The following is a 12,464-nucleotide window of genomic DNA, read 5'->3' as shown; positions in this document are numbered from 1 at the left end:
GGGAAAAACAGTTTCTCCTCATCTCCTTCCTAAATCTTCTCCCCTGAATCTTGAGGCAATGTCCCCTAGTTCTAGTTCACCTAACAATGGAAACAACTTTCCTACTTCTATCTTATCTATCCCTTTCAAAATTGTGTATGTTTCTATAAGATCCCCTCTCATTCTTCTGAACTCCAGAGACTACAGTCCCAGGCGACTCAATCTCTCCTCATAAGTTAACCCCTTCATCCCTGGAATCAACCTGGTGAACCTCCTCTGCACTGCCTCCAAAGCCAGTATATCCTTCCTCAAGTATGGAGATCAGAACTGCACACAGTACTCCAGGTGCGGCCTCACCAGTACCCTGTATAGTTGCAGCATGACCTCCCTGCTCTTGAATTCAATCCCTCTAGCAATGAAGGCCAATATTCCATCTGCTTCTTAATAACCTGTTGTACCTGAAAGCCAACTTTTTGCGATTCATGAACAAGCATTCCCAAGTTCCTCTGCACAACAGCATGCTGCAATCTTTCACCATTTAAATAATAATCTGCTCTTCTATTATTCTTTCTGAAGTGGATGATCTCACATTTACCAACGTTGTATTCCATCTGCCAGACCTTGGCCCACCCACTTAACCATGACTTAATCATTCTTCCATTGCTATTAATGATACAAATAATGACAATGTTCAAATAGTAGAAAACTTTATAGCCTGAAACAACATTTTAAATTATTGAAAGAGCAACATACAAATTTTACACCAATGCACTTACCATAAATCTGTCGCAAAGGTATGGAATTAAATGAGTCAATAAATGGTGCCTTCTTCTCTATTCGTGTTTTTCTGTACCACCATTTCAAATACCTGAACAGAAACAGAATTACAGCACAGTCAGCTGAAACCACTGGTTATTCACAAAACTTATTTCATTCACTCCACAGTTTTAGCCACCCTCTGAGCCTCATTGAGTATACGATCAACTCTCAGTTCTGTATATGTGTAAGGAAAGGTTTAAGCAAATAATTTGGGTATCAAGGACTTCGGTTTAAAAATGATTGCTGGATATCAATTTACAAATTTGTACTACAATGCCTCAGACTCCTTTGGACACCTGGCTTTGACTTATGAAGCTATTTTTCACAATAACAAATAGCATACCAGTCGCAATACATTCTACTGAAAATTCATAAAGCATTTCACCTCGGCTTTTCAACTTTGTATTTAATGAAGTGGCTTCTAGGAACAGAACTACACAGTACTCTTAGCCTTAAGGGTTACGCACTGAACCTATCAAACCAGGAGTGCTTAATGGCTAAATATCCCAAAACCTGGTTACTTACTCTGCAGCACATCCAATTATCGGAAGAAAACACCCCTTTTGTTCATGCATTTTTCAGTTTGTTATGCTGGTGGCTGCTTGTACATGGGAATGCTATCACTATGTAATAAGAGTCTTGGCTAATGCAGAAATCAGGCTTCTGACTTCCTCAGACCCAGGGCTTCAGCCATTGGACTTCAATCTTTGATATCGACCTGAGGACTTGCCCATGACAGGACCCCGAACTCTAGGCCTCAAACTCCTCTCGCCAATTCGCATATCTATGGGGTCACTGCCTGCATGGACCTCCAATCCCGGCACCACTGAGCTGGAGGGACTCTCTGACATGGGGGGATAGGGTGTCACAGACCCTCATCCTTGCTTCGCCCAAGGTGCTTGCCAGCTCAATATTAGTCCATGGGTGTCCTTTGTTCACATTGTTGCCAGCCTTCAAACATGGAGCAGAAGCCCACACTCTGGTCTGATTTCTAACTCCTCCGCATTTCAGTCCCTAAACCCTAACCTGACCCGTAACTCCCCTCTGACTCCAAAACTATCCTTATAAACCTCAAAAAAAAGTCTGATCTAGAATGGGTCACTATTAGCTTTTATGCTCCTTTCACGTGCATTTACACAATTGATCTTATCCACTCATTGACACTGTAAATTCCACTTTCTTATCCCCACTAAAGAAAAATCTTTATGCATTGAACTCTACTGTTTCAGAAAAGAGGAAGGCAGTAGCAAGGAAATTACAGACTAGTTAGTATGACCTCAGTTGTTGGGAAGATGCTTTGAGTCAATTGCTAAGGATGAGGTAATGGAGTACTTGGTGACTGATACAAGACAAAATAGGACAAAATCAGCATGGTTTCCTTAAGAGAAAATCTTGCCTTATGAACCTGATAGAATTATTTAAGGAGATTCAAGTAGTACAGGTAAGGAGGATGCAGTGTAAGTTGTATATTTGGATTTTCAGAAGGCCTTTCACAAAGTGCCACATATGAGGCTGCTTACCAAGTTAAAAGCCCATGGTATTACAGGAAAGTTACTAGCATGGTTAGAGCATTGGCAGATTGGTAGGAGGCAGCAAGTGGGAGTAAAAGGATCCTTTTCTGGTTGGCTGGTCCACAGGGGTCAGTGTTGGGACTGCAGAGGTGGCTTTGTTCCCAAGTCTGCAGATGATAAAAAGATTGGTGGAGGGGCAGGTAGTGTTGAGGAAACAGGTAGGCTGCAGAAGGACTTACAGGTTAGAAGAATGGGCAAGAAGGTGGCAAATGAAATACAATATTGGAAAATGCATGGTCATGCACTTTGTTAGAAGAAATAAATGTGCAGACTATTTTCTAAACGGGGAGAAAATCCCAAAATCTGAGATGCAAAGGAACTTAGGAATCCTTGTGCAGAACACCATAAAGGTTGACTTGCAGGTGGAGTAAGTGGTGACGAAGACAAACGCAATGTTAGCATTCATTTCAAGAGGAATAGAATACAAGAGCAGGGATGTGATACAGAGGCTTTATAAGGCACTGGTGATGCCTCACCTTGAGTACTGTGAACAGTCTTGGCCTCTTTATCTAAGAAGAGATGTGCTGGCATTGGAGAGGATTCAGAGGAGGTTCACAAGGATTATTCTGAGAATTAAAGGGTTATCATATGAGGAACGTTTGATGGCTCTAGAATTGTACTTGCTGGAATTTAGAAGGATGAGGGGGTGACCATTAAAACCTTTTGAATATTGAAAGGCCTAGACATGGGAGATGTGAAAAGTATGTTTCACGTGGTCGGGGAGTCTAGGACAAGACAGCACAGGCTCAGGATAAAGGGATATCCATTTAAAATAGACATGCAGAGAAATTTCTTCAGCCAGAGCGTGGTGAATTTGTTAACACAAGCATCTGTGGAGGCCAGGTCATTGAGTGTATATAAGGCAGAGACTGATAGGTTTTGATTGGTCACAGCATTAAAGGTTATGGGGAGAAGGCTGGGGATTGGGACTAAGGAGGGGAAAAAGGATCAGCTATGATTGAATGGTGGAGCAGACTCGATGGGCCAAATGGCCTAATTCTGCTCTTATGTCTTATGGTCCAACTTGACTTCTTGGTGCCTGCTGTATTGATGGTCTCCTCCCAGATATAGAAACAGACTGTGGATAGTCTCAGCATTTTAGATCTCACTATTAGTCACCATTCATCTCTTTTTAAGCAAGAAGGGATCCAGTCTGTTTATCCTTCTTGCAATTCCCATCTCATCCATATCTTTTTACATGAATGGGAGTAAAATTTCCATGGTTATAAGAAAGGATATAGAAATTAAGATGGTGTAAACTTGTTGAAAAAAGCTTTTTTAATATTAAAAGTTAATATAATATATTTTATAATATTAAAAGGTTTTAATCACAATATCTTGTTAAAGCTAAGTGGACTTCAAATTAAAGTTCACCACAGGCTTGTTAGAACAAGGAACTGGCAGATGTATTAAATTAAAAAATGACAACTCAAGCAGCATTACTGAGGGGAAAGAATTAACCTACTGGACCTGCTGCACATTTGCAACTTCGTGTTTTCTTTCACTGCAGATCAGTTGGTTGGGTTGACCATGGATGTTGCATGATACGCAAGCCAGGGAGGTACCATATGAAAAGCAGGCTGTTGCCAATGTAGCTGGCACCCCCTCTCCATGCATCGATGAATGAAAAGGAACGGCAGAGACCGATACAGTCTGACATCAGCGGCATCGCAGGAGTAGCCAGTCAGCATTGAACTCAATGTAGGACTGCCTTAGGGAGTGCAGCTGTGGATTTTTGGTCAGGCTCCCGAAGCCTTCCCATTGAGTGGGTATAGCCAGAAAGCAGGAGGCTTGAGATCAATGTTTTCCTTCTAGATGAGCTGCCAACCACAGCTGATGAGCCTAATCTGCCTGAAGTGATTGGTTTTCAGGCATCAGTAACCCACCTGAGCCTCTTCTCCTGTCAATAGAAATGGTTCCACTGGGCTTAATAGCTAAGCCACTCCTGAAGGCCAGGAACTGAAATTGGTTGTCAGAGGCTATTTGAGACACACATCACTGGGAGCATTTAATAGGAAGTGGGAACTTATCCTCACTACCACACCAGCTGTAACAACCTTAAGGAACTTGCAAATCATTGGACCTTGAATTGTTGATTTACATTATTCAAGCACTGTTTGGGGGATTAGTGTGGGACTTATACTATGTGTCAGCATAGACTCAATGGGCCATGACTAGGAACATAATCAATGATGGGGCAAGTGAAGTTGAGTGTAGTTATCCCCTTTTATTCGAGAGCCTGATGGTTGAGGGGTAGTAACAGTTGTTGAACCTGATGCTGCCAGTCCAGAGGCTCCTGTAGCTTCCACCTGATGGCAGCAGCGAGAAGACAGAATGGCCTGAGCAGTAGAGCTCTCTGATGATGGATGCTGCTTTCCTATGACAGCACTTCATATAGATATGCTCACTGGTTGGGAGAGCTTTACCCATGATGTACTGAACCAAATCCATTACACTTTGAAGGACTTTCCACTCAAAGGCATTGGTGTTTCCATACCAGGCTGTGATGCAGCCAGTCAATATACTCTCCACTACACATTCATAGAAGTTTGTTGAAGTTTAGTTCACTGATGACAGCACAATGATCAATACACCACTCACAATTCTACAAATAATGAAACAGTCCTCATCCAAATGCAAAAAGACCCGGACAATATCTAGGCCTGAGATGGCAAGTTGTGAGTAATATTCACACTACACAAGTACCAGGCAATGACAATATATCGAACTAGGGAAAATCCAGTTTTCACTCCCTTACATTCAATGGTATTACCAACACTGAATTGCACTACTATCTATATCTGCTGGGTGGGGGGGTGATTACCATTGACCAGAAACTGAATTAGAGTAATACACAATATAGCCCAAGAGCAGGTCAGAAGCCAGGAATCCCGCAGTGATTTTTCCAGCATCAATCTTCTCTAAGCTTGTCCACTATCTACAGGACTCCGATGGATTGCTTGGACCTTGCAACACACACAAAATGCTGGAGGAACTCAGCAGGTTAGGCAGCATCTATGGAAATGAACAAACAGACAATATTTTGGGCTGAGCCCCTTCATCAGGACCGAGAAGGAAGATGCTGGAATAAAAAGGTGGGGGAAGGGGAAGGAGGATAGCGAGACAGTGATAGGTGAGGTCAGGTGAGTGAAAAAGGTGAAGGGCTGGAGATGAAGAAATATAATTAGAGAGGAGAGTGACCCATAGGAGAAACAGAAGGAAGAGGGGGAAGTGACAGGCATGCCATCCACTCCACCAATGCATTGTAGCAGCGGTGTGCACCATCTACAGGATGCACTGCAGCAACTCACCAAGACAACACCTTCCAAACCCACACCTCTACCAGCTTGAAGGACAAGGGCAACAAGAGCAAGGGAACACCACTACTTAGAAGTTGCCCTCCAAGCCACATACTACTCTGACTTGACAATATCACCAGTCCACTGCTGTCACTGGGCAAAAATCCTGGACAGCACTCCTATCGGGATAATACACACACTAAAGGACTGAAATATTTCAAGAAGTAACCACACCACATCAAGGGATGGACAATTCAATGCTGGCTCAGCCTGCAACATCCACATCCCCTGAATTAATAAAAATGCGTCATCAAAACTTTCTAGCCCTTTTAGGTTGTAAATTTTAAAGATTCATCATACTCCACGAAAAGAATTATTTTAGAGCCCCTAAAGATTTTGTAGGTCTCAGTAAAATCAACTTATTCTTCTAAACTCAAGAAAGCACAAGGTATAGCCTACAAAGGTTGGGCATAACAAAGGGCAATAATTTAATTTGCAACCCACACTTTCTGGGAACTCCTCCTCCACAGGAAATAAATGCAGTTCCCAACCGCAGACTTGAACGAGGTTGAACGGTTATCCGCACCTGCTTGACGTTGAATACAGATTTCAATTCATTGTCATAGATGTCAAGGTGTAATGACAATCCTTGATCGCATGAAGCTCACTGCTCCGTTCAGTAAAAGGTAGGTCCATAGTGACTGAACATCCAAACTGACACAGATAAACCAATGTAACCCCGAAAGTATCAAGAGGGAATTTAAAGTGTCTTCCATTTAAAGGGTCTTTAGAGGTAAATAGTCGGTAGGACTTTTATCAACAGCAAAACGACAATTTTAGGCTGACAAACCATCTAAGTCACTGGACTCCCAATTAGCTGCTACCGCCACAGTGCGGTGTTGACACAGAGAGGGAATCGATGAAATGTAAACTGCTGAAGTCTGGTCTAATAAAGGGGGTGAAACGCAAATCAACCCTCGCCAGCACAGTTCACGGTAACTAGGGATGACTTACCGGATCCCCAGGCCCAGGTGACCGATCATATGCGACAGGGACACATCGGTAGCTTCGAACGGCTTCCTCCGCTCTTTAAACTCATGTGCCAGGCAGATCCTCCACCCAAATTGCGGTACTCCAGCCCTGTCCGAGCAGCCCCCCGCATAATGAAGCATCAGCTCAGAGCCCTGAGCCACCCCACCCTCCATCTCCACACAGAGCGCGGCGCCGCTCCCTCAGTTCTCCCCACCCACCGCCAGCCCGTACGCATGCGCGCTCTGTCACTCTCGAAACCCAGGAAGGGCGAACGCGTAACGGGGGGAGGCGAAGGGGGCAGGAATGTCGCGCATGCGCTCTGCGCCTCCCTCGCCGACAGCGCGATTACTCCCGGGGGAGTGTAGATGAGGCTCTCTTGTGAATAAGGAAGAACGCGAATCGTATTAAAACCCCAATAAATGTAACAACTTTTATGAAAGGTTTCAGCTTGTCAAAACAGTTTATGGACTCTGGTCATAAACTACCTACGTCAGAACTGAGCTGTGCATGTATGCATCAATCGTTGAGTCAATGCTAAATTAAACAATTTCAGATAGCTAGCTCTTTCTCCCTCTCCTCAGACGTGGTTGTATCTTTCTGTTTTTGTTTCATTGATTTTGTTTACAGTATCCGTTAACTTTTAACTGTGAAGACGACTCCAGCGGATTGAGCGGACGAGACCAATGGAAGGTCCAACGGTCAAGAAGGTAGTCTCTGCAAGCGTCGTGCAAAGTGTAGAGCAGGACACGACACAAAAGACGTCCTGGTCATCCACTGCGCCTAGCCCCATCTGCAGTCGTCTCGACTCTCACCTTGCCACTGGATTCAGATGGGAATTGAGAAGAGAGAGTGAGGCTGACGCTGCGCAACTCTCTAAGAGTGAACTTGAGGCGTGATGTTTTAAGCTAAAACAGAAGTTCTGTGTTGATAAAATTGTAGTTCAATGAAGTGTTGGGCCTCAGTTTTACTGGTTTTTCCCTTAATGTGGAATGTTTGTGGCTGAGGTTTCAGATACGGTCAGAGGCTGTATTCATGGCATGTTGTATTGAAATTTTGTAATCGCAAAAAAAAACTGTCCCTCACTTAAATCCAAATCATGCGCTAGTCTCGACGCTATCATCATCGACAACGCCGATGGACGAACAAGAACTTCATCTGTTCTCTGTCACCGATTTTCAGAATCAGGTTTATTATCACCGGCATGTGGCGTGAAATTTGTTAACTTAGCAGCGGCAGTTCAATGCAGTACATAAGCAGCGAGAGAAAAAATAATAAATAAAATAAAACATAATAATAACCAAGAAAATCAATTGAATAGATTATTTAAAATGTGCAAAAACAGAAATACTGTATACTGTATTAATAAAGTGAGGTAGTGCCAAAGCTTCAAAGTTCATTTAACAATCGGATGGCAGAGGGGAAGAAGCTGTTCCTGAATCGCTGAGTGTGTGCCTTCAGGCTTCTGTATCTCCTACCTGAAGTAACAGTGAGGAAAGGGTACGCCCTGGGTGCTGGAGATCTTTAATAATGGACGCTGCCCTTCTGTGCTGGAGGTCTTTAATAATGGACGCTGCCTTTCTAAGACAGCACTCCCTAAAGATGTCCTGGGTATTTTGTAGGCTAGTGCCCAGAATGGAGCTGACTAGATTTACAACCTTCTGCATTCTGCCTCCATTCTCTCCACAAATCCCTTCCCTGCATTGCTCAGCAACCTAAAACATCTTAGATTTCTTACTTTCACAGTTCTGTTTAATGGCCTTTGACACAAAGTGGAGGTTTCAGCAACCTGTGATAAGTCAGGCAATGATACACAGAGGCATAGTGTCATGGCTAGTAGATCCACTACCTCTCAGAGCTAGTGACAAGTTTAAACCCGACAGGCACTGTCTTTGTGGAGTTTGCACCTGCTCTCATGTCTGTGGTTTCCTCACATATCATAAAGATAGGTAGGTAGGTTGGTTGGTTAAACTTCATATAGTGTATAGGTGAGAGGTGGGATGAGTGTGGGGAGAATAAACATAGGATTAATGTAAATGTGTTGATGGTGTGGTTCAGGGCCTGTTTTTGTTATGTATATCTCTATGACTAGGGGAAAATTAGGGATCTGCAGACATCTTGAAGTCAAATATAGGGTCAAGTAATTTACTTCAGTCTCATAGAGCTGCTGGGGAGAAGGACAGGGTAAAAAAGATGAAGCACACCTGGTTTCCTTGGCTGCATAAATCTAGGAAATACACACTCTAGTCCCGCCAGACCCATGAGGTTGAGACGGCTCTCTCATCCCAAATCCCGGTTTGTGTGGATGCCGTGTAATTTGCTACCCTGTTACAACTCAGTGCCAAGAAATAACGGACAGTACACTGCAAACGATTAAATGAAAATGATTAGATCTAGTACTAGGTAATGAACCGGGTCAGGTCACAGATCTCTCAGTGGGGTGAGCATCTGGGGGACAGTGACCACCGCTCCATGGCCTTTAACATTATCATGGAAAAGGATAGAATCAGAGAGAACAGGAAAATTTTTAATTGGGGAAAGGCAAATTATGAGGCTATAAGGCTAGAACTTGTGGGTGTGGATTGGGATGATGTTTTTGCAGGGAAATGTACTATGGACATGTGGTCGATGTTTAGAGATCTCTTGCAGGATGTTAAGGATAAATTTGTCCCGGTGAGGAAGATAAAGAATGGTAGGGTGAAGGAACCATGAGTGACAAGTGAGGTGGAAAATCTAGTCAGGTGGAAGAAGGCAGCATACATGAGGTTCAGGAAGCAAGCATCAGATGGGTCTATTGAGGAATATAGGGAAGCAAGAAAGGAGCTTAAGAAGGGGCTGAGAAGAGCAAGAAGGGGGCATGAGAAGGCCTTGGCGAGTAGGGTAAAGGAAAACCCCAAGGTATTCTTCAATTATGTGAAGAACAAAAGGATGACAGGAGTGAAGGTAGGGCCGATTAGAGATAAAGGTGGGAAGATGTGCCTGGAGGCTGTGGAAGTGAGCGAGGTCCTCAATAAATACTTCTCTTCAGTATTCACCAATGAGAGGGAACTTGATGATGGTGAGGACAATATGAGTGAGGTTGATGTTCTGGAGCATGTTGATATTAAGGGCAAGGCGGTGTTGGAGTAGTTAAAATGCATTAGGATGGATAAGTCCCCAGGGCCTAACGGAATATTCACCTCACTATAGGAAGGATGTGGAAGCATTGGAAAGGGTACAGAGGAGATTTACCAGGATGCTGCCTGGTTTAGAAAGTATGCATTATGATCAGAGATTAAGGGAGCTAGGGCTTTACTCTTTGGAGAGAAGGAGGATGAGAGGAGACATGATAGAGGTGTACAAGATATTAAGAGGAATAGATAGAGTGGATAGCCAGCGCCTCCTCCCCAGGGCACCACTGCTCAATACAAGGGGACATGGTTTTAAGGTAAGGGGTGGGAAGTTCAAGGGGGATATTAGAGGAAGGTTTTTTACTCAGAGAGTGGTTGGTGCGTGGAATGCACTGCCTGAGTCAGTGGTGGAGGCAGACACACTAGTGAAGTTTAAGAGACTTCTAGACAGGTATATGGAGGAATTTAAGGTGGGGGCTTATATGGGAGGCAGGGTTTGAGGGTCAGCACAACATTGTGGGCTGAAGGGCCTGTACTGTGCTGTACTATTCTATGTTCTATGTTCTAAGTATATTTAACAATCTTAACTTAACTACAAGGTTAGTAAAGAAATGAAGGAAAAATAACAAAAAAGGCCTATTATAATTAAACAGTCAAATGTGCACAAGTTGGAGCTCAACTTTTCCAAAAGTCATACATATTCACTGATCCTCAGTAGACCTCAGCACTTCGCTCCATCGAATCTTGATCTCCCCCTGGGTCTGCAATCTGGCTGAACACCCTAGTTGGGCAGTTTTTTATTTATTCTGTTATGGTTATTATTCTATAGATTTATTGAGTATCCCCACAGGAAAATGAATTTCAAGGTTGTATATGGTGACGTATATGCACTTCGATAACAAAATTTATTTTGAATTTTGAACCTTGGATTTAGGATATTAATTTTTTTTAAATCCTGGAAGGATTTTCCAGATAAATCTAGAAATTATTGATCAACCTTTTCATTCACTTAACAACATTTCATGTACATATGTTTTCCATCTCTACTGGGCACAAAGTAAAACTCTATCTGTAGGTTAAGCTATAAAATCTCTCCCTGGAACGTCTTTAAAGTAAAGGTTGTCACTGAGTTAGCGTTGTTTCAGCCCGTATGATACTACTAGTCAACTTTTACTACTGTCCAGGTTAACACATTTGTTTTGCATTGTAAATGTAGGTAAATGACTAAACATCTACCGCTTATGGTATTGATTGCAATCATCATGACGCACTTTGAACAGTTAGTAATGGCATATAATCAAAAACTCCATTCTTGCCACATTGGACACTCACCAGTATGTTTCCCAACAGAACTGCTCTGCCATAGCATCTGTCATGCTCCTGACCCTGACACACCTAGAAAATAAGGACACATGTCAGAATGCTATTTCTGGATTTCAGTTCAGCATTCGACACTATTGTCTCAGAAAACTTAGTGATCAAATTCTTACTCCTCAGTCTAAATACTTCACTGTGCAACTGAGTGTTGGACTTCCTAACCAACAGATCTCAGATAGTCAGGATGCACGACCACTCTTCCTTCCCCATCATCCTCAACAAAGGTACCATTTAACACAGGTACCATTTAACACTATGTGCTGAGTCCATTGCTGTACACTCTGCACAGTCAAACACCCAAGTAATCACGTTATCAAGTTTGCAAAGGACACAACAGTGGTGGGATTCATCAACAGCAATGATGAAGTGGCCTACAGACAGCAGACATCCCACCCTGCAAAAACTCATTTCAGGGAGGTAGCACCATCAATTTGCGGGAGACTTCCGGGAGAGGTGGGATGTCTGCAATAGAGTAGCTCTTGAGCAGCTAGCCAGCTAGTTTAAATAACGTTAGCTATGCTAATGAATGAATGACACCTGTTAAACTCACCTCAACATGTCTTTTACATTTTAACCCACCATGGGCAATAGAAAAGTCACTGTTGCAAACAGTGCAGCGAGCAACACTGTCATTATTTTTGACCCCTATTAGGCAGGGGTACACTTTAGGGTAGTCTGGGGTGACGTACGTTTTATATTTTCTTTTTTTGGAACACTCTGCCACTCTGACATTTTTTGGAACTCTCTCGCTCTTGCTCTTGCTCTCTCTCTATCGCACGCGTGTGCGCGCTCTCTCGCTCATGGTCGCTCTCACGCTCGCTTTCTCTCTCGCTCTCTCTCGTTCTCTCACGCTTGCTTTCTCGCTCTCACTCACTCTCACTCTCTCTCACTCTCGCTATGCTGTAAACACACCAGACGAACTGGCCTCCACGGCTGCCTAGGTTTAAAAATTCCACAGATTCACCACCCTCTGGCTAAAGAAATTTCTCTGCATCTCAGTTTTAAATGGACACCCCTCTATCCTGAGGCTGTGCCCTCTTGTCCTAGACTCCCCCACCATGGGAAACATCCTTTCCACATCTACTCTGTCTCAGACATCTCACCCTGCAAAAATTCATTTCGGGGAGGTAGCACCATCAATTTGCGGGAGGCTCCCGGAACTTCCGGGAGAGGTGGCATGTCTGCAATAGCGTAGCTCCTTAGCAGCTAGCCAGCTAGTTTAAATAATGTTAGCTATGCTAATGAACAAATGACACCTGATAAACTCACCTCAACACGTC

The 12,464-nt window shown here is 43.4% G+C and overlaps 1 protein-coding gene across 5 annotated transcripts in view; it reads right to left on the bottom strand.

Moving 5' to 3' along the window:
- The window catches only part of gba2 (glucosidase, beta (bile acid) 2), a 60,670-nt gene extending 53,773 nt beyond the window's left edge, over positions 1 to 6,897 (bottom strand). For all 5 annotated transcript variants that reach the window (XM_072252408.1, XM_072252409.1, XM_072252412.1 and 2 more), the window contains exons 1-2: positions 6,683 to 6,897; positions 756 to 847 (exon numbers count right to left, since the gene is read on the bottom strand). In XM_072252408.1, the coding sequence (XP_072108509.1) occupies positions 756 to 847; positions 6,683 to 6,873 (283 nt within the window). In that variant the 5' untranslated portion in view covers positions 6,874 to 6,897. The remainder of the gene's footprint in view (positions 1 to 755; positions 848 to 6,682) is intronic.
- Positions 6,898 to 12,464: the final 5,567 nt, after the last annotated feature.

This window comes from Mobula birostris, chromosome 3 (assembly GCF_030028105.1).
Source record: "Mobula birostris isolate sMobBir1 chromosome 3, sMobBir1.hap1, whole genome shotgun sequence".
Taxonomy (NCBI): domain Eukaryota; kingdom Metazoa; phylum Chordata; class Chondrichthyes; order Myliobatiformes; family Myliobatidae; genus Mobula; species Mobula birostris.
The sequence above is the reverse complement of the archived record's forward strand: the minus strand, read 5'-3'. Positions and strand labels throughout refer to the sequence as shown.